At 34.4% G+C, this 21,652-nt stretch overlaps 2 protein-coding genes and 1 long non-coding RNA gene across 3 annotated transcripts in view; 1 reads left to right on the top strand and 2 right to left on the bottom strand.

Annotated features, from left to right (window-relative positions):
* The window catches only part of LOC126694175 (heavy metal-associated isoprenylated plant protein 47-like), a 48,628-nt gene extending 27,786 nt beyond the window's left edge, over positions 1–20,842 (bottom strand). Inside the window, exon 1 of the mRNA XM_050390257.1 lies at positions 20,828–20,842. Within this exon, the coding sequence (XP_050246214.1) occupies positions 20,828–20,833 (6 nt within the window). The 5' untranslated portion in view covers positions 20,834–20,842. The remainder of the gene's footprint in view (positions 1–20,827) is intronic.
* On the top strand, positions 8,711–11,173 carry LOC126694179 (uncharacterized). The gene is made up of 3 exons (XR_007645645.1): positions 8,711–8,946; positions 9,876–9,942; positions 10,849–11,173. It is a non-coding gene; the product is annotated as an uncharacterized LOC126694179 (long non-coding RNA).
* LOC126694177 (heavy metal-associated isoprenylated plant protein 41-like) lies at positions 19,953–20,819 on the bottom strand. Its single transcript, XM_050390261.1, has 2 exons — positions 20,365–20,819; positions 19,953–20,269 (listed from the first exon to the last, which is right to left on the bottom strand). The coding sequence occupies exons 1-2, from the start codon at positions 20,450–20,452 to the stop codon at positions 20,049–20,051; spliced, it is 309 nt and encodes a 102-aa protein (XP_050246218.1). The 5' UTR covers positions 20,453–20,819; the 3' UTR covers positions 19,953–20,048.
* Positions 20,843–21,652: the final 810 nt, after the last annotated feature.

Genomic DNA, 21,652 nt, shown 5'->3' with positions numbered 1-21,652 from the left:
GTATTTTTCTTTTCTTGGTTCGATTCAATTATTTGTGCTATGGTGTAGTTTGTGGATCACTTGGCTTTTTTTGAGAATGCCTCATTGTATTTCTTTTCTTGGAGGTGGTACTAATGGGTAGTAATTCAATTCAGGTTATAAGAGTGAAGTGGTGTTAGGTAATAGATGCAGATCTAGAGTGAATGGTAACGATATGAGGGTGTGAATTGATAGTTATCTTGGGCATAAAAAAAAATAAAAAAAAATAAAAAAAATTTGGGTTTGGGGGGGGGGGGGGGGGGGGGGGGGGGGGGATGTTATATTCAGATTTGGATGATATATATGATGAATTCTTGAAATTTCAGAAAGCAAAGGACTCAAGTGGATCACATTTGAATTGACAAATCCAAGCCCTTGTTGATATATATGCTTATGGCAGAGGAAGGTATATCACTTGGGAGTGTTTTGTAATACGTTTTTTTGGGAAAAATTTGCTAAATAGTATAATTATAGGAAAATTTTGTTAAATAACATATGACTAAAGTTATTTAGTTATATAGCGTCTTTTTGGAACTCGAGTTCCAAGCATTATGTTTGATCAAATTGCCATAATTTTTGAAACTTGAGTTTGGTAAACTCCAGTTTAACAAACTCAAGTTCCAAAAAGATGCTACATAAAAAATAATTTTGGGCCGATATTTTGTTCTTAAATTATTCTTAAAATTATGCTATTTGTCAAAAAATGCAAGGATTTTTGTATATGTCCATGTTATAACGTCTGTTGATGGTTTTGAGATTGATGTTTAGTTCAAAAAGTGTCGGCATTCTTATACTTGCCATGCATGTAAAATAAAATGGTGACTACATTGTAAAATGTAGAAAATTCAAATAGGGTGGAGATGCTTTTTATCGTCACAAGAGAAGGAATGTTAGTGTTCAGCCTACCGTGACTGTTTATTTTTTCTCAGTAGGGCAATGCAAATACAGACTACGATATCCATTATAGAAAAGGGGGAGGGGAGGGGCCGGGGGAAGAAGACAATGCTTTTACAAACTACACAATGTATCTTACTAGGAAATAATCACAAGAAGCTACCATCAGTCTCGTGACTCCGTGAATTTTAGGTGTCTACCCATTAGGAGAGATAGGTTCTAAGACTTTAAGTCATCATATAACAGATTGAATGCTATGGTGCTATTGAGCCAGGTTTACCGTTTACTGCCTTAGGTGTAGATGACCAATGTGAAAATGAAAAGGAGGACAGAAATGAGTTAAATCTAAGGTGTCGTATTTCAATGAAATATTGAGCTATATGTCACGTTTAACTAACTGATAAACTGTACTTGAGGAAGATCAGAATTCTGTGTATTTTGGGCAATCTAAGAGTATAGTAGACTTTTGTTAAAAGATGCAAGAATTAGGGGGAGTAAATTACAATTATGTACTTCATAAGATATGATATATCATATATGTATATAAGGTTGTTTATAGATGTAGCTTGAGTGACACATTTCCTAGCAACTTTGCAACTCACAGTTGTCACCTAATCGAACCTTGGTAATTCGACTATCAAGTTCGAAGTTCATAAATAATTGGGAAGATATACAAATTATTCTGGAAGTGATAAATAGTTTTTGGATGGAAATATTGATGCTTAACTTTGACTGAAAGGAGAATTCCTTTTTTATTTTCGTTTTCTTGTGCTTTTGTTCATGCATATGTATGGTTCTGGTTTTGGGGTTCATGACTTGAAAACTTGATCATAGAAATCACATGATTGTAAAGTTCCAATTTTTTTTTTGGGGGGTGGGGGTAGTAAATTTTCATTTATGAAGCAAGGAGAAAAGGAAAATAGAAAAAGTTCAATTAGATTGGACCTTGTGTACAAGATTTTCAGACCTAGACCGTTCATTGAACTGTAAAAATGAGAGGTTCAAGGTTTTTAAGGTCGAACCGAGATTGAACCGAGTTCAAACCGTGATGACATCATAATTAATTTAATAATTATTTAAATATAAATAAATATATTAAATTAGTATAAATAGAAAAATTAAATTAAATTACCCAATTAAATATAGAAATCTATCTTTCAAATATATATATATATATATATATATTTTTTATATCATAACTTTCATAGGACAAACAAGAAATATCATATCCTAAGCATACATAGATATAATATTTCTTTATTTGTTTATATGTTGATTAGTTAAACTCATAATAGTAATATCCTAATAATATAGGAATTAGAAGGACACTTTGCTAGTAATATAGTAATAATATAGGAATTGTACATAGATAGTAATTTTAAATTAAAATAATTATTTGATAATTATTATATACTTAATTGTATCCATTGACTCACTATTTTTCCTCTACCATTCAAACTTTGCTACATTATAGTTGTGATAAAAAAGTTGTGAGATATTTTGTAACACTATATTTTTTCATTTAAAAGAAAAAAAAATTGTAAATATCAACTAGAAGTACTTATAATATTTTATTTGTAACTTATCAATCCATCAATAGTCACATCACGGGCTCAAAGCTGCAAATCTAATGGCTGAAACATTTTACCAATTTCAAAAAAAGTTTTCTTCTTTCCCAATGCCAAGTCACATGAAGGGGCTTTGGAAACATAAAAAAGACTTCAAAACAAACCCAAACAAAGAGAAGGTGAGAAACCACAACAGTGGAGACGGAAAGAAGAAAGAGAAGGAGAAAAAGAAGAAAGAAGAAGAAATAGAAGCAGAAGACGAAGATGAAGGTTTTGACCAGTGATTTGTGCTAGGTTGTTAACTTGCTGTTTCAACTTTGCACAGCCCCTACTTTGTCATCTTCTTCTTCTCAATTTGTTTTTTTTCCCCCTCACAAATCTTTTGGTTCTACTTTTTTTTTTCTTTTTTTTTTTAGGTTCAGATTCAAAGGAAAGTAGGGAGTTGTGAGAAGCGGTCTGATCACGGTTCTCAGAACCGTGAGGTTCGACCACGGTTCACACAGTTCCTTGCTTTTTTCCCATAAAGCGGTTTTTGAAGCTAAAAAAACCGCAAAAATGAGTGGTTTGAGGTTTTCCCGGTCATACCGTATGGTCCGGCCTTGGTTTCAAAACCTTGTGTACTACACAATAATCAAAGAAGATTATCAACTTCTCAGCATAGTCAAGTTATTTGATTGTGTGATGCAGATAATATATATTGTCTTATATATTGTTTATGCACCAAAGCTCCTAAGGGTTAGTATTAAAACTGTATTAATTGGGAAATTATAGATTTTATTCACCAATTATATATTGATGTTGAATTTTGATTGCAAAATAGGTCGTTAATGAAAAAATTATTATTTAAAAAATGATTTTGTTTAATTTTTTTTTTAAATCAACCTATTGCAACGATATTTTCAAAATAAGTTGTTGCAATATGTGGAATTTATTGCAATGAAAATTTAATGTTGCATAAACCTATTGCCTTAAAGTTTATTACAATAGCTTACATCGACTTTTTGGTCGTTGCAATAACACCTATTACAACGACATTAGTTTTATTACAACGACTTTTTTTATTGTATTAAGTTTTTTTTTTCTTGTAATAGTATGAGTGATAACAATCCGTGATTCTTGTAATGGTAGTGTTGGCTCCAGTGTAAGTATTAATTTCACCACTTTCAACTCATAAATTTAGTATTGTTGAACAAAAAATCAGCATTGAAATTTAATGTATAAAAAATTACATTGCAGGTCAACATTTTATCAAATTATTAAGAAGAAATCAGCCCAAGGTTTCCAATCGAAACCTTACATGATGGCTTTATTCAATTCCTCGCTTTAGCTATACTACGCAATAATCAAAGAAGATTATCTGCTTCTCAGCATAGTCAAGTTATTTGATTGTGTGATGCAGATAATATATATTGTCTAATATATTGTTTATGCACCAAAGCCCCTAAGGGTTAGTATTAAAACTATATTAATTGGGAAATTATAGATTTTATTCACCCAATTATATATTAATGTTGAATTTTGATTGCAGAACTTGACTCTCAAAGCATTTGCTTCTTTGAACACAGGGTTGTTCACCTTAGTCTTTCTTGTCACATATTTTCACAGAACTGTTCATATTGGCTTTGGCCACAAACTGACTCGAGTTTTGATAAACAACCAACTCTCTACGACACCCATGAACATGAATTAGCCCAAAAAAAAAAAAATCACTTAATATTTATTTTTTATGGATAAATTATATTTTTTTCACCTTAAACTTTGAACTCATTTTTAATGTCTCCTCTCCAATTTATCAATTTACTTCATTGATACCTTATTTTAAGAGATTTGAATCAATGTACCTTGCCATCTAAACCAAGTGTTAGATGAGATATAAATGGTGGTTTTTCATCACAATTAATTTAATTTGGAAAGATATTATAAATGGGGCGAAAGCTAAGCATGAGAAGTATAATTTTCTTTTAATTACACACCTAAAGGAATAGTATTTATTAGGTACATGAAAAACTCTAGGTACCTTCGTTTGAAAAAAAAATAATAATAAATAAATAAATAAATTGATAAATTATTAGTGTTCTCAAAACTTAATAAAAAAATAGTAAATTTAATTATTTATAATATATTCTAATACTTTTGGAAATTACTTCTCTAATATATTATAATTACGACAGACTGAGGCTTAAACTGTGTATGTTAATTAGTCAGTCAGCTTTGTTGCTGTTCAGGAGAGAAGATTCTGAGGGGTCCACTAACCTTCCATTGATATACATATTGGACATCATATTAACTCAAAAGCTTCATCCAAAAGGTTTGTGCCCACCTATATATATTGGGTTACCACTCCAACCAAAAGGTTAAAACTGAAGGATTTAGACCCAACTATGTTCATCAACTACTCACTTTCCTTAACTATTTTCTCTCAGTGTGGAACTCAACCCACACACGTGCACTAAGAAGTACACTTGCTGTCTTTGGTATGCTTTGTCTTTCCTCTTCTTGTCGTGTATGAGAAAGCCAATAGTACTGCCTAGACAGCCTAGTCCTATTTGGTTGGGTAGTCTCCACAAGAAGTCACCAAACCGACTTCGAAGCCGTAATCTTTGCAACACAACTGCCAATATCAGTGACATTGAGAGAATGCCTCCAAAACATCCCTTTTAGCATGACCTTTTTGTGCCCATATAAATATACTTCTACAAAATATTGATTCCACGAAATTCAGATCCAGGTGCTGATTTCCTGAATGCAAAAGGACAAGCAATTAGACCCGTTTCCCCTTCTTTTTTTTTTTTTTGTTTGTGGGGGTAGTTGATCAAATTTGATACTGAGACGTAGAAAGGCTTTACTTTCCCTGAAAAAAACCTTCCTCATACCCCAATGGGAAAGGGATTGCTTGACCTTGAAAAGCACTTTGCTTTCTATGGTGGTTATCATAGCAACCGAATAAAACATAGCCATCCATATGGTGTTTGTTTGGCCAATCTTTTTCACTGCTCTTCTTATGCTTTATTTCACGCCCTCCCTGTTCAACCTCCCCACTTGGAGTTTTTTCTATTTGGGAATCATTTTGTTCTGGTTTTGAATTTTGGGTTCTTGTTAGCTTTTATCTATTCTGTGTTTTACGTCTGTTTGGATGTGAAGGCTGGGTCCTTGGTTGCTCTACTCTGTGCTATTTGTTGGATTGCTAACTCCTAGCAGTTTTATTGCAAGTAGACTCGGGTTTTGTTCATAAATCTACTTTGGCTTCCCTTTTGTATTGAAATTGAAAGGGTCTTCTGTTTATATGATTATTAATAGTTTTGTTATTGGAGAGTTATGAGTTTGTTAATGCTTGGAGTCATTGGAAATCATTTGTGGTTGCCGCAGTAGGTAGCTTATATGTGGTTTGGAATTTGGATAATCTATGGTGTTTTGCATAAGTGAATCCTTTTTGTTTTGGGACAATTTTTAGTAATTTTCAGGATTCTGAATGAAGAACATTTTTGTATGTTATAGCACTAACATAAGAACTAAGAAGAACAAGACACTCCAAAATTCCTGAGTGACCTTGTTGAACAAAGACACGCCAGGGAAACTCTACATGCGTGTCCTTGCTGGGCCAAGAAGAAAAAATTAACTTTTTCTTATAAAAATTCCTTCGATTTTCGTTATGTTTTTAATGATTCTCTTAGTTGTTCTTTATTTTGAGAACTTAGAATAAACATAAAATATTCTTAAAAATAAATAGTATGCACATAACAATATATTGATTAATGCCGTATTGTCCTAATTTTTCAAGAATTGTAGTGTCACCATGTCCCAAGTAGTGTTGTATCCACGTCCATGTCCATGCTTCTTACACACTAACTTGCTTGTTTAAATATTTTGCAATTGAGCCAGTGTTTACTGTTGTCATTTGGCCAGTAAAAAACCATTGTTTTGTTTCCCATTACTGTGCTGAATTAGTATTCAGTTTTGTTTATTACTGAATTTGGTTGGGAATTAATAGAGTTTAGGATCATTTATATTTTCTGAAGGAATATGTATTAGTGGATGAATGCTTTTTGGTTCTTTGTTGTGCTAGGAATGTACTAACTATATTTTGATTAAAGAAAAAGCGATTTAGCATCTTATTTTGTTTGCTGCTTCATTGTTTTCTTGGCAGCCTTATTCTATGCTGAGATGAATGCTATTCTGTTCTACCGTCATATTCACATTAGACTAGTAATCAAGATTATGTAATACTAGAATTGCTAGAGCAGTTCTGCTTCGCATTCTTGGTGCATATTAGGATATAATTCCTTATTCTGTCTTTTCTTAGTTGTTTCTTTGGGGCATATATTGTCTTCCATTTTGTTTCGTTTTATTTTACAAGAATAGTTAAGGAGAAGAATTTTTATCAAGTGAGGATGGCTTGTCATGCATTATACATAATTTGTCAAAATAAGCCCATTCATAACTAGCAAATAAATTTTTTTGTTTAAAAAGTCTTTTGGTTTTAAAGTTTTTCTCATATACCTATTCTTAGGTGTGCAACATCAAGGTCATGCTTTGTGAATTGTAACGGATCCTGCTTGAGGTTGTTTTACATTTTTGAGCTATTGCCAGTTCAGTTGTAATTTAACTATATGAGGAAGGAACAAAATCTCTGCTTGTTACAAGGTACCCCATTAAAAAAAAATTCATTGAAAGTTTTCTGTAATAGGTCTTTTAATTGTTATATGAAAACATTGCAAGATGAATGAGCCAAAAATGTGGGCGTACTTCATATTTAGATTTATTGACCCCTTTGACTTTATCAATTTATAAGTTTATAGCTCCAAAAACACCTCCTTGGAATCATCTCCTTCTATTTCCATCCGTTGACAGTGACACACTGCACTATTACAGCATGGCTTCGATACGTTTGTTCACAACATGAAAGGAACTCATTAGTGCATTGACAAATAAAAGCCTGTCACATTTTACATCTTGATGCAGTTTGGGAAGAAAACTAATACACTATGGGCAATAGACAATATTAGGAATGCGAGCATTATAAGGTTAAAGCATCAGAATTTTGTACTTGAATTAACGTTAAAGGTGCCCTTGGTCTCTGGTTTATCTAGGAGAGTGAAAGTGATGCTATAGTTCTATAGTTCTAATTTCCAATGTCTAATGATCAACGCATGAGTAGTACTTTGCAACAGTTGGAGTCCCGTAATTTTTTATTTATTTTATATGATTCATTTCAAGTGGTCTAAGGGGAGTCAAACACAGAACGTAGTTATTGAAAAGTGGAAAGTACTATGGTTCGAGGAACGTAGTTACCAGGATATTCATTCACAAAGAATTTTTTTTTTAAAAAAAAACATGACCCATATCAGTGTACCACTATGGTACGAGGAAGGTTTGTAAAGTAGAGCTTAGGTTTTTGGTAAAGACTAAGAGAGCATTTGTAAACTAGGTTTGCTAGCAATTAAGAATATGCTTATTTTAACTGAAAAAAGGGTCAATTTATTTCCATTCAATTTATAACTTTATATATAGTAGTTTTGAAAGTCTCACTTATATTTAAGTACGGATGAAAATAAAAAAACAAAAAATACTTATACAAAACTATTTTTAAATAAAATAAACTAATAAAAATAAGGTTTTACTATTTTATATGGTAAGGGTATATGTAGGGTCACGTTTTTCAGCCCAAGTCCAAAATGTATAAGACCTTTGGTCAGTGAGCCCGGTACAATAAATTTGTAGAGAGTGGATCCAAGAGCTAGGCTTTAGTGTATGAACAACAGTTAACACGGTGTTTTTCACGATCAAGTTGAGGTGAACTGGGTTTATCAAAGAGGGTTGGTCCTTGGCACGGTCCGAGGAGCCCTTTCTGGCGCCTCTTGTTTGATAGGGGTTTCAGTACCCCCTTCCTGTAACACCCCGACCTAATTTCATAATTAATTTTATGGGTTTATATGTATGACATTATTTTAATTACTTTTAAGTGCATGAAGTTTTGATATTGTGATATTATAGACATATATGCCCTTTTAATGTGATGGTTATAACTTTATAAAGGTAAGGATATATATATATGTGTGTGTGTGTGTGTGTGTGTGTGTGTGTAAAATAATATTATTCTTTATAGAAAAGTGTGAATGCAAAGAAAAAAAAAAAAGTGTGAATGCAAAGAATATGTAAATATATATATAAATATATATATATATATATATAAGTGTGAATGCAAAGGAAAAAAAAAAAAAGTTGAAAAGAGGGTGGGATATTTTCTTTCCTAGCATCCCACGTACCCTATCCCTAAAGTCAAATTCCCTTATCTTCTTTGCTGCACTAGAAAACACTCCTTGCTCATCTTCCTTTACTTTTTCTTTTCTTCTTCCTTTGCTCTACCTGGCAACACCTCTCTTTCACCCTCTCACTAAAAATCATAGACAACTCTCTTTAAGAAGCAATTAAGAGCCTAACACTAAGGTTTCGTCTTCAAAGTGTGTGGGTAAGTAAATTAAATCTCATTTGATTTTGGGTATGTTAATAATATAATTGTTTTTTGTGTTTCTACTTCTTTATCCTCTATTCTGATTTTAGAAGCTAAACTTGTGATTATGTTTTAGTTACTTGAAATATTGATGATATTGTGGTCTACTGAATGCTTATTAGGGTATTTTAATATGTATAATATAGGTATAAAAATACCCAAATGAAATTAAGACTTATTGCTATTTGTTGATGATTTTGTAAGAATATGTACTGAAACTGTCTCTGTGATAGATTTAATGTTTACAACAAGAAAAATATGTATTAAATCATATTCTGTGAATTAGAATGCTAGGAGTAGTTTTTCTAAGATACACATGGTTGTTATAGAAGTGGTCTCACAGCATTTGGATGAACATAAAAATAATGGTTTAATTTGTAAGTTGCAAGAAATTCTGTCAGGACAGATTTGAGTATACTGTCTTGTGTGATTTTTAATAAATCATGAGTTAATTCTTTGACTCTGAAATTTTTGTGGTATATATTGGACATATAGAGGAGTAATTCTGCAAAATTTCATGACAATTGGAGGTATTTGGACAGCCTGTTTGTATTTTACAAATGGAGCATATGCTGCTAGAATGAGCAGTGAACAACATACACTACACCCGACTTTATAGATTTAATTCTCAAGTTAGGGTATATGTTTTGAGCTATAATTTAATACACTCATCCTTTGGTATGTTTGAAGCATATATGAATTTTATGGATTGGTTTCTCTATGGTTTGGCTGCAAAATGTGTTTGATAATTGTATCATATGTTTTGGGGAACTTTATATGATGGGAATTAAGATTTTCTTGAGTTTGAGAGTTAGGTTGTGATTGAGGTATAAGTTTATATATTAGGAAGAGCTTGTCTGTAATAAGTTTTGTTTTTTTTCATTTAGGTGGCGAGAACGAGAACACGAACACTTGAGCTCCTCGTGTACAATCTCTCGCGCCTTCTGTTATCAGGTAAGGGACTTATGACGTGTGCTTTTAATAAGTATAAAAATTATCTCGAAAACTATTATGCATTAAAACTTGTTGATTAGAGATATTACATATAAGCATGATTTAAGTAAAATATATGTTCGCAAGCTTTTCAAACTTATATATATGATAATATTAGCATATTAATGCTAGTACCTATATCACGAACATAATATTTCAGAATGAAGTGGATATGCTACTATTATGAATTAATTATATAAAAGCATTGCTATCAGAAAAATATAGCGTTCGGGTTATTCCATTGTTATGATCTGAACTCAGCCAGTAAGGGTTATAGTACTGGCATTTCCATGGAAATTCTGATTGGCCATTAAAAGTGAGACTGGCTCTACTGTACCCGCCCTTATTGCTAACAGCCAACTTGTGGAGGATGTCAACCTACCCCCATGGTTGAAAGTATATATTATGATATGATTCTGGAATTACCTGGCATTGTGGGGAATGTTGGATGCCTAGCACTCTATGTTGGAAGCCTCCTAAAGTAGTGACAGACTTACAATTGAATTAACTAATATGTATTATAAATAAGGTATAAAGCTATTTGGAAATTATAAGAAAAGTATATGGAATGTGTTATAAATCTGATGAGAAGTTATGATAAAGTATTTGATAATCTGTTCAAAGATAAGATTACTGAACTTATATTTAAGCTCCCTATTACGTCACTTTATTTATTATATGAAAAGAAAATGAAGTATTCTCATCTAAAGCTCTTAAATTATTTTTAAGAACAATATGAATAGTATGAAGGCTATTTTATCAAATCTGACATATCCATAAACTATTTGATTTACATGCATTCTTATTAAAGGCCCATGGAGTTTTAAAACCTTACTGGACTTCGCAGCTCACCATATTATATTTCAGTGTACAGGTTCTTCGTGAAAGTAGTAAGAGTATTAGAGGTGGCAAGGATTCTGTGTTTTCTCATTTGTTAGAATGTAGAGTTTTGTTGTATAACAATTAGCTTTTTTGTTGTATAGAAGGAATCAAGATGTACTTGATCCTTTGAACACAGATGTAATTCAGTGCCTTAGTTGTTCTGAACTCCAGTTGTATGTCTTTGGGGTTAGGTTTGTAATAAGAGTTTTGCTAAACTTTTAGCTATGTAATATTTACATGAATACCTTAAGTTTCAGCCAGATGGTATTTTTCCAAGTTCGAAGGAAATGAAATTTCAGGGTTGCCATCATTTTTGTATACAATGGCTTTTATGAAAGAAATTAAGCAGGAATTCAAGAAACAATTCTTGATAAGTACACTCAGTTAGGGTTGGTTTGTGTTAATATTGAGGTAAACTTGAAATTAATATGTCGTTCATGCTCTAAACTCTGAAGTACAGGTTTGGGTCGTGACACTTTCTGTCTCCCTCCGCCCTCTTTTATAGTAGTTTCCTTCCTCCTAAATTGGGTTCCTAGTGCTGATATTTGTCCTATCAGCCCTTCCCTCCAGTTGTTGGGAGTGATTGTAAAGGTAGAAAAGTATGGCTAAGTCAGGTTCAAGGCACTGAATGCAATAATAGCATCCTTTCCCTTAGACATTTCTATTTTCTTTGTTGTCCTTTTTGGTTTTAGTACTTTTCCTATTACGTGGAATGACCCGAAGTGTCACTACCAGTAGCAAGTTGCTCCCTTTGTCCTCAGCTACATCCATGACCGAAAAGGGTTCTTCCCATGACCGAGGAGGGGTTTTTCCTTGGACTGGGCCCTTGGCCCGACGTAGACATTGACATGGGCTTTCCGGTCTTGTACCCCCACAATAGCCCCTCGAGATTCTTCTTTTCTTCCCCATGGGAGGGAAGGAGGATCTCGATATGATGTTTGCCTTTTCGCGCCCATTTTGCACTATTCCTGGCTGTGAGACATTCTTTTAGTTTATCCAAGCCGCGTTCCTGCCATTTCGGTACACGAGGTGCACAAAACCCTCCTCTCCGTCCGAGGAGCCGGACAACAGGATTTTGAGGGGCTATTATGGGGTCAAAGAATTTGACGATCCCGGCCCACTTTATAATAAGCTCAAGGCCCGCGCCGAGAAGGGAAAAAGTCCGAGGACGTACAAAGAAAACCCAAATGGCCTAGAGATGTTGCTGAGGACGATCCTATCCTCGGCATTCCATATCCTAGAAGGAAAGAACAGCACGCAGTCAAAGGCAGCCTCCCAGAGTGCCAGCAGAAGAAAGGACGAGTACAGTAGGACACCCATGGGGGTATAGTGTAGGAGCAGTTCAAGGAGAAGCTGTTACCTCCGCATTAAATGTACCCAACTAACGTTCTAGCCACATTAATGATGAAATGACCCCTGAACACTGCAACCTTGGTTGCCGTAACTCACAGAGAGTTTAAGAAGGTGGTTGCTGGGACAAGCACTTGAGTAGTGACCTGCATGATCAACAGATGGAGGGTCAAGATCAACTGAAAGGGGGTATATAATGTAAGAAATCCTCCATGAAAAGAGGATGGGGAATTAGAGATAGAGAAGGCGACAGCAATTTGTATGAGCTCTGGAACCTTTGTAACCAAGCACTGAAGAACTAGTAAGAACAACTAGCTATTCGGACAAGGGTTGAGGACAGATTTTCACACATTAGTCCACGTCTTTGTTGTTCAAACCCCTCATAACCATGTCTGGTTGTTGTAATTCTTGCTAAGACCTAGTTCTTAAACCCATTCTCTACAAATTTATTGTATTGGGCTAGTTGGGCTTGAGTCCATTTATCCAATAGGAGAAGTGCTCGAACCCAGTCCCTACAATTGGCGTTGTCTGTAGGAAGAGCTTGTGCGTTGGCGAATGCAACGGTTAATCATGGTGAGATCAAGCTCCTATCAGCGAGATCCTTCGGGAAGACCATTTTAGCGGTGGTGCAAGCTACACGAATGCCTCCCTATTATTTCCAAGAACACACCATCATTGTCATAACTCAGCTTCCGCTTAGGCCTACACTTCGAAGTGTTGATTATACGAGAAGGATTACTAAGCAGAAAGCGATTCTAAGGGCTTCTGACGTCAAGTGTGTGCCCTATGCATTTGTCAAGGGGCTAATTCTCGCGGGCCTAGTAGTCCTGTTCACTGAATTCCCTTCGGAGAAAGAAGCCAAGGGTCAAGCTAGAATCTTTTGAAGCGATTAAACAGAACCTTAGCTATCAGGTCCTCAGGCCTCCGGCTTTGGGGAAATTAACGCGCACTGTCAACTTTCTAAAATCCAAGTACTAGACAGAATCAAGGTCTTGCATGGTTCTCGGACTCAAACCTATGGGGAAATTAGTTACTCCAAAAAAAACCTAAGTACTAGACAGAACCAAGGTCTTGCATAGTCCTCGGACTCAAACCTATGAGAAAACTAGCTACTCCGAGAAAAATCTAAGTACTAGACAGAACTAAGGTCTTGCATGGTCCTTGGACTTAAACCTATGGAAAAATTAGTTACTCTAAGAAAAACCTAAGCACTAGACAAAACCAAGATTTTGCATGGTCTTTGGACTCAAACCTATAGGGAAATTAGCTAGTTCAACAAGGTCCAAGTACTAGATAGAACCAAGGTCTTGCATGGTCCTCGAACTCAAACCTTTGGGGAAACTAGCTACTCCACGAAAAACCTAAGTACTAGACAGAACCAAGGTCTTGCATGGTCTTCGGACTCAAACTTATGGGGAAACTAGCTACTCCAAGAAAAATCCAAGTACTAGATAGAACCAAGGTCTTGGATGGTCCTAAAACTCAAATCTATGGGGAAACTAATTACTCCAAGAAAAACCTAAGTACTAGACAGAACCAAGCATGGTCCTCGGACTCAAACTTATGGGAAAACTAGCTACTCCAAGAAAAACCTAAGTACGAGACAGAACCAAGATCTTGCATGTTCCTCGGACTCAAACCTATAGAGAAACTAGCTACTCAAAGAAAAACCCAAGTACTAGACAGAACCAAGGTCTTGTATAGTCCTCGGACTCAAACCTTTGGGGAAACTAGCTACTCCAAGAAAAACCTAAGTACTAGACAGAACCAAAGTCTTGCATGGTCCTCGGACTTAAACCTATAGGAAAACCAGCTACTCCAAGAAAAACCTAAGTACTAGACAGAACCAAGGTCTTGCATGGTTCTCGGACTCAAACCTATAGGGAAACCAACTACTCCAAGAAAAACCCAAGTACTAGACAGAACCAAGGTCTTGCATGGTCCTCGGACTCAAACCTATGAGAAAACTAGCTACTCCAAGAAAAACCCAAGTACTAGACGGAATCAAGGTCTTGCATGGTCCTTGGACTCAAACCTATGAGGAAGCTAGTTACTCTGAGAAAAATCCAAGTACTAGACAAAACCAAGGTCCTGTATGGTTCTCGGACTCAAACCTATGGGGAAACTAGCTACTCCAAGAAAAATCCAAGTGCTAGACAAAACTAAGATCTTGCATGGTCCTCGGACTCAAACTTATGGGGAAACTAGCTACTTCAAGAAAAACCTAAGTATTAGACAGAATCAAGGTCTTGCATGGTCTTCATACTTAAACTTATGGGGAAACTAGCTACTTCAAGAAAAACCTAAGTATTAGACATAACCAAGGTATTGCATGGTCCTTGGACTCAAACCTATGAGGAAACTAGCTACTTCAAGAAGGTCCAAGTACTAGACAGAACCAAGGTCTTGCATGGTCTTCAGACTCAAACTTATGAGGAAATTAGCTATTTCAAGAAAAACTTAAGTACTAGACAGAACTAAAGTTTTGCATGGTTCTCGGACTCAAACCTATAGGGAAACTAGCTACTTTGAGAGAAAAACCTAAATACTAAATAGAACCAAAGTCTTGTATGGTCTTCGGACTCAAACCTATAGGGAAACTAGCTACTTCAAGAAGGTCCAAGTACTAGACAGAACCAAGGTCTTGCATGATCCTCGGACCCAAACCTATGGGGAAACTAGCTACTCTAAGAAAAAAAACCTATGTCCTAGACAGAATAAAGGTCTTGCATGGTCCTCGGAGCTCCTGCGTTGTGGAAACTAACACACACTGGCACCTTTCTAAGCGTTTAAGCTAAATTCAATCATGCCTCAGTCCTCAGACTAAACGCCTAAAGCAAATTGAAACTGTAAACATCATCGTAAATGTGGAAAAGAACCTTAGTACCCGGCGATCCCCTCGGAATGTTTACTTTAGGTTACACGTCCTTGGGCGGTTACACTATTCGCAATGCAGAATATGCGGTTGTTTTCCTGATTAGTCTTATATAGTTAACTTACTTAAAGTTGGCAGTAGTGTGCCCGTCAGTTTTGATAAGTTCAGGGTGACAACTCTTTACCATCAACGGTGTTAGTTCTAAATACTATTCAAAAGAAAAGATACCAGCACACCAATTCATAAAATAATTATTGAAGAAAAGAAAAGGTACGCAAAATGAAATAAAATCGTCTTTTTATTAGATAAAGAAGAAGCACAGTGTACATAAAAGGGCTTAGACAAGCCTATATCAGAAGCTAACTATAAAAAGCAGTTCACGGGAATGATAAATCCTCAATCTTGCTTCAGCAGCAATCAAGCAAGTATGGATGACATCGGTGATGGAAGAGAAGAAGAAGCAAAAATGCCAAATCCACATACTTGCTCTAGCAGCAATCGAGCAAGTATTGCTCTAGCAACAATCGAGCAAGTATGGATGGTACCGGCAATGAGAAATCCAAATCCGCTCACGCGTGACATACGGCGCCGGATGAAATCCAAATTTTGTCGCACCAAAAATCTGATGCGACCTACACCTGCTTTGGATTTTGGCTGAAGGAAGAAAGACTTCTTTCTTGTCCAATCGAAGGGGAGAAATATCTTTAGCCTTTGCCTCCCTTGCCTTAATTGTGTCATTCTGAATCTCGAAGTCACCCGTGGCTTCTGAAAAGGGTTTGGTTCCTTCACCTTTACCCTTATCCTTAACCATTTCATTCTCTAAATCTCAATCACTACCTTGATGGGGTCCTTAGGAACATTTGGAGAGTTAAAAGCCTGAAACTCCCGCAGAACTCAAGGGTCTGTGAATAAAGGAGAATGATCTCCCCCCATGTGTCTTATATAGGGGGCAAACCCGATGGCAATCAATTCACCCAAATCTCCAAGAAGGAATTACAAGCGAGATAAATCTCGCTCAATTTCTAGAGCAGTCTCCAACCATTGGATTTGCGTCACCTCGTAAAGAGACCTTAATGAAAGCACACCTCATGTACCAAAACGGCAGGAACGCAGTTTGGATAAACTAAAAGAATGTCTCATAGCCAGGAATAGTGCAAAATGGGCGCGAAAAGGCAATCATCACATCGAGATCCTCTTTCCCTCCCATGGGGAAGAAAAGAAGAATCTCGAGGGGCTATTGTGGGGGGTACAAGACCGGGAATCCCATGTCAATGTCTACGTCGGGCCAAGGGCCTAGTCCAAGGAAAAACCCCTCCTCGGCCATGGGAAGAACCCTCTCAGCCATGGATGTAGCCGAGGACAAAGGGAGCAACCTGCTACTAGTAGTGACACTCCAGGTCATTTCACGAAATACGAAAAGTATTAAAATAGAAAAGGACAACAGAGAAAATAGAAATGTCTAAGGGAAAAGCTGTCATTATTGCATTTAGTGTCTTGGACTTGAATAGCCATGCTTTTCTGCCTTTACAACCACTCCCAAAAACTGGAGTGAAGGGCTGATGGGACAAGTATCAGCACTATGAACTCAATTCAGGAGGAAGGAAACTACTATAAAAGAGGGTAGAGGGAGACAAAAAGGGGGGCTGAAACCCCTATCAAACAAGAGGCACCAGAAAAGGCTCCTCAGACCGTGCCGAGGACCAACCCTCTTTGATAAACCTAGTTCACCTCAGCTTGATCATGAAAAACACCATGTCAACTGTTGTTCATACACTAAATCCTAACTCTTTGACCCACTCTCTACAAATTCATTGTACCAGACTCACTGGCCAAAGGTCTCATACATTTGGGCTTGGGCTGAAAAACGTGAACCTACAATATATATTAATAAACTATTTTAGAAACTTTTTATGAAAATTTTTTAAAAAAAAAAATGTCTAACTTTTATACAATTTTTTTAATTTTTCATAAAATGTTTCCTAAAATAGATGATTAATGATAAACTCATCCAAACAATTAATGTTCACCAATTAAGTTTTCCTATAAAAATAAGCTCATCCAAACACTTTTTAAGCTAGAGGCCCACTTATAGTTCAAGGGTTAAAGCTGAGAGAACAGAGCTCTATCTCTAGGCCTCCACATATAGTGTAAAAATCCCATTTTCCTTATCTGCATGCATGCGAATTGCACACAAATAGACTTAAAAAAAAAAAAAAAAAATCAGTGACATGAGTTGCTCTTGCTCCATATGTTTAAAAAGAGCAAATAGCCTATCAAAAGATTATCCTAAATTTGTGCAAAATAAAACTCCCTATGTTAAATTTCCTACCTGTATAATTGTTTTGGTCCCAACTGGGCTGACTTGTGCTTCAACAGAGCTTTGATGATAATTACCAAAAAGTGTCTTTCCTTACAATTTGATATGAATCTTGCCTTGGCTCAAGTCGACGACACATTGTGCATCGAACTTGAGTCAAACTTGCAGCATCGACATAGAACAGTTTCATTAATCAAACAAATGGTAATACAAAATTAAGTTTAAATTTAAAATAAAAAGTAACTCATAAACTCTTTATCCAAATATAGGGTTATGAGTAATTCTAGTACCCTATAAAAAGCAACAATTATCTTTTATAATAGATTGTGATCAGTGGCGGCTCCAGAAAGTTTTTTAAGGGTAGTCATTAAAAACACTTAATTTAAAAAAATTTATTAATAATAAAACTTCAATATATTAACATCACAAAATAAAAACATATTCAAATATATAAAGTTTTAAAATTTTCTTTCACAAGTTTTCATATTTTAAAATTGTTGTGTGATATGATAGTTTCATTATTAGTATCATCAACTACATCTTTTTCAATATACACAACCAAGCTATTATTAAATTACTGATTTCCTATTCAATTATTAACACATTGCTTAAATAAGTACTAATATATATAAACAAAATACATTATCTTTTTGAAAAAATATACCACATAAATCTAACAAATTCAACTAAAGACTAAAGCAAATACTAACAGACTAGCTATTTGAAAAGTGTGCATTTTTTTATATAAAAAAATTTTAATTTTAAAATATGCCAGATGAAACACAATTTAAAAAATCACAATTAAATGTTTGATTTGAGATTTTAGGCTAATATGTTTGTTTAAGTGAATTTTGAGAAATGTTATGTTCACAACATATTTGTAACACTTTCACAACAAAACTTAGGTTATAAGTTTTTATTAGTTCTAATTTGAACTTACTACTGAAATTATTTTCTATTCATCAATAACAACCTGTTATTTAGGATTTTTTACAAAAATATTGCGAAAATGTTGTGAACATAGCATTTCTTGTCATTTTTTTTATCAACATTCAACTGACAAAAATTTTGGAAAGGTTGAATTTTATTTTTAATGTGCTTAATTGTTATAAAGGGTGTTCAAGCATTTTTTTAGTGTGGTCAAATTTTTTTTTTTTTTCTAGAGTGGTCAATTTAAAACTCAAAATCTTTTAAGTTAAATAAATAAATAAATATATATATATATATATATATATATTAGGGTGGTATTGTAGTATTGTAACTACCCTGATTAACACTTGGCGCCGCCAGTGATTGTGATTAGTTATTTGTTACTTTTAGATGAACCCATCATTTTTTCTTTACAACTTAATCTGCAACATAAATAGTTGTGGATTTTTTTTTTTTTTTGGGTAATCCTAAAGTTATATATATAAAGTATGCTTTATGGATCAGCTGCTCACAGAAAGTAAAATAAAATAAACAAAAATATAAGGAGGAAAAAATGGGCTTTACTGACCTGCAGCCACATTCACAACAGTCATGGAACTAGTATCCTTGAACAGTTGTACCAACGTCCTTTCTCTTTGACAGTTGTTAACGTCGCCAATTATTGGTGAATAAAAAGCTGTGTCATGATGAATGATGATAGGCCTTTTTGTTTATTAATATTACTAACAAATGATATGAGTGACTGTAATTTTTTTGTTTGTATAGAAAGATGGCCAATTACGATAAATCATATCGAAGTACTTTAATTTTGACTCTTGATAGTTACTCACGGTACTACGACGTGTCACAATTGTGTTGTGTTTTACTCATTTGTTGTTGTACACTATACACATCATATTCAAAATTATATGTTTGTTAGTGTACACTCATTTGTTATTGTGCACTCTTTACTTCACCATGTCTTAAGGACCTATAGATGCTTAAATAATTGTGTTTAAAATGAAAAGAGAAGAGAATCACAGCATTGCTTAAAAAAATGTTTAACAAATTGTTATAACAAATTTACTTTTTGTAATTTTCCGATATACTCAACACATGAAACATTTATCCGCATATGGCCTGCTATTTTGGCCATTAAGCAAAAGATTAACATATAACAATTACACAGATGGAGTTGTAAAAAGTTCGATTTTGTTGATATTGTTTGACTTACCTAGAATCCCACGGCAATTTGCATAATATAAAAAGGTCCTCTTGGAACGGAAATATTTCAAATTTAAGGCCATGCATGGGATTTGAGACATAATAATTAATAAATCACCGACTCTAACCTAATCCTTAAGATAATAAGCAGCAACCTAATTATGTACGCGTCAAAGAAAATGAAGCATTCACACTTCGTCATACAATATATATATATTATTTTGAGTATTGCTAAGGACAAAAATATTTTTCATAATTTTTTCTCACAAAAGTTAACAGGACTTCGTGTCGTTATAACAAAATATATCAACTAGGTTTTTTTCTTTTTCTTTTTTTTTTTTAAAATATTGTGTCCTTGTAATTATTGTATTAAAAAACATATAGGAGACACAAGGAAAACAACATGCAAGAGCATGAACAAAACAAAGACAAAAAGTTTTACATCTCAATTGATCTCATGGATCAGGTTGCAATACTCATCACATGATGGCGCAATTGCTTGAGTATTGATCAGAAACCACTGCATATATACATGGGGTATTGTGGATATTGGCTATAACATATAATTGGGTCTTTTTTCTTAGCACTTTCTGCCTTCACTTCTTGCACGCTCTCAATGGTGGCAGAGCCAAGCTTCTTCCTTAGTGAGCCGGCCAAGCTAACCAAATCAACTCCGTCTCCTATCACGACCACCAGACTTTTTTCTCTTTCAATCGCCACTGAGATTACACCTGTTTGATATTCAGGAAAAAAAAAACTGTTACATATATATATAAAAGTAATTAGTCCCTTGACTCTAGTTCTCAAAAGCAAATTTGATGCACACCTTCTGCCACAGCAGCAATCTTCATGGCCTTGGTTCTGCCTTTCTCGCAATTCATTTGCACCTTCATTACTATCTTTTGCTGCACCATATATATACCATATAATCATTAGTATCTTTCAACAGAATAGAAAAGAAAACAATTTGTTTATATATGTTTTTGGTGTTTGCTACTCAAAAAGTACAGTGACAAATTCATTTCATGCATGTGCATTTTTTTTCTAGATAAACCAACAGTAGAAATCTCTTGTGCCCTCTTATAATCTGTGAACCTCATAGGTACATGGGAGCCACAAGATGTGATCATAGTGACCTTTTTCATAAATAGGCCGAGGCTAGAAGGGAGATAGGGTTTGAAACCTAAATACCAAGCACCACAGTGTTGGTATAGTTGGCTAATGCTCAAACCCTATGAATACCTTCTTCTTCTTCTTTTCTCTTCTATATAGTAAGAAAAAGGGCTTACCTTCATGTTTGATACTATGAAACAAATGGAAAGTGTGATTATTATGAGAAAGCAATGAAATGATAGTCTATTTATATTAGAGAACTTTGTGGTAGAAATCTGTTGACTGACTTATACACGGTCAGCCCCGTCACGAACAATTAGTTGAAAAACCCACGGTTTCCACAGACCGAGTCAATATCCATTCATTGCAGTTTCGAAGCCATTTCCTGGAACAAAAAACAAAAAGGCAGTTTCCTCTAAAGCAAGTAAAAAAGTTGATAAAAAAACAAAATAAAGTGTGAACAAAACTTTATATACTAGCTACTAGGAACTCACTCTTTTCTTTTCCTAGTAAATTACTTGCATATTTTGTAGGGTGGTTATTGTTGACCAAAATTTAATAAAAAGATAACTTCATATATTGACCAAAATACACACATGTATGTACAGTTTGAAATTTTTCTTATAGGAATTTTTTTTGGAAATTTTTGCATGATAGTCTCATTATTAATGTTATAGTTACATATCTTTCAAAAATTTAGTTAAAAAAAATTTATTAGAATTTTTCTTTTTCTTTGTAAAGATCTAATATATTGTTAAAGGGGTCAAAATTTAAAGATAACGTTTGGCTACAAACTTAGTTGTACCTTAAGACTACAACTCTTGCTAAACAAATTAATGTGGCTATATATTTTGAAAATTTAACTGTTAATTGCGTGTTCTTTATGTTCTTAAGACACATGTCAAATTTTATGGTAATAAGATGTTATTTATTATTTAATCTATAAACTTAAATTTTTATATAATTTTAGACTATAAAAATTCAAAATTTAAAGATTTGAT

Source organism: Quercus robur, chromosome 8 (assembly GCF_932294415.1).
Source record: "Quercus robur chromosome 8, dhQueRobu3.1, whole genome shotgun sequence".
Classification (NCBI taxonomy): Eukaryota; Viridiplantae; Streptophyta; class Magnoliopsida; order Fagales; family Fagaceae; genus Quercus; species Quercus robur.
The sequence above is the reverse complement of the archived record's forward strand: the minus strand, read 5'-3'. Positions and strand labels throughout refer to the sequence as shown.

What these genes read in the sequence shown, in the direction of transcription:
- LOC126694177 (XM_050390261.1), bottom strand. Translation starts at nt 20,452, where the DNA reads ATGGTGCAGCAAAAGATAGTAATGAAGGTGCAAATGAATTGCGAGAAA. An exon ending in GATTGCTGCTGTGGCAGAAG is followed by an intron (nt 20,270 to 20,364) that starts GTGTGCATCAAA and finishes AATATCAAACAG; the next exon opens with GTGTAATCTCAGTGGCGATT.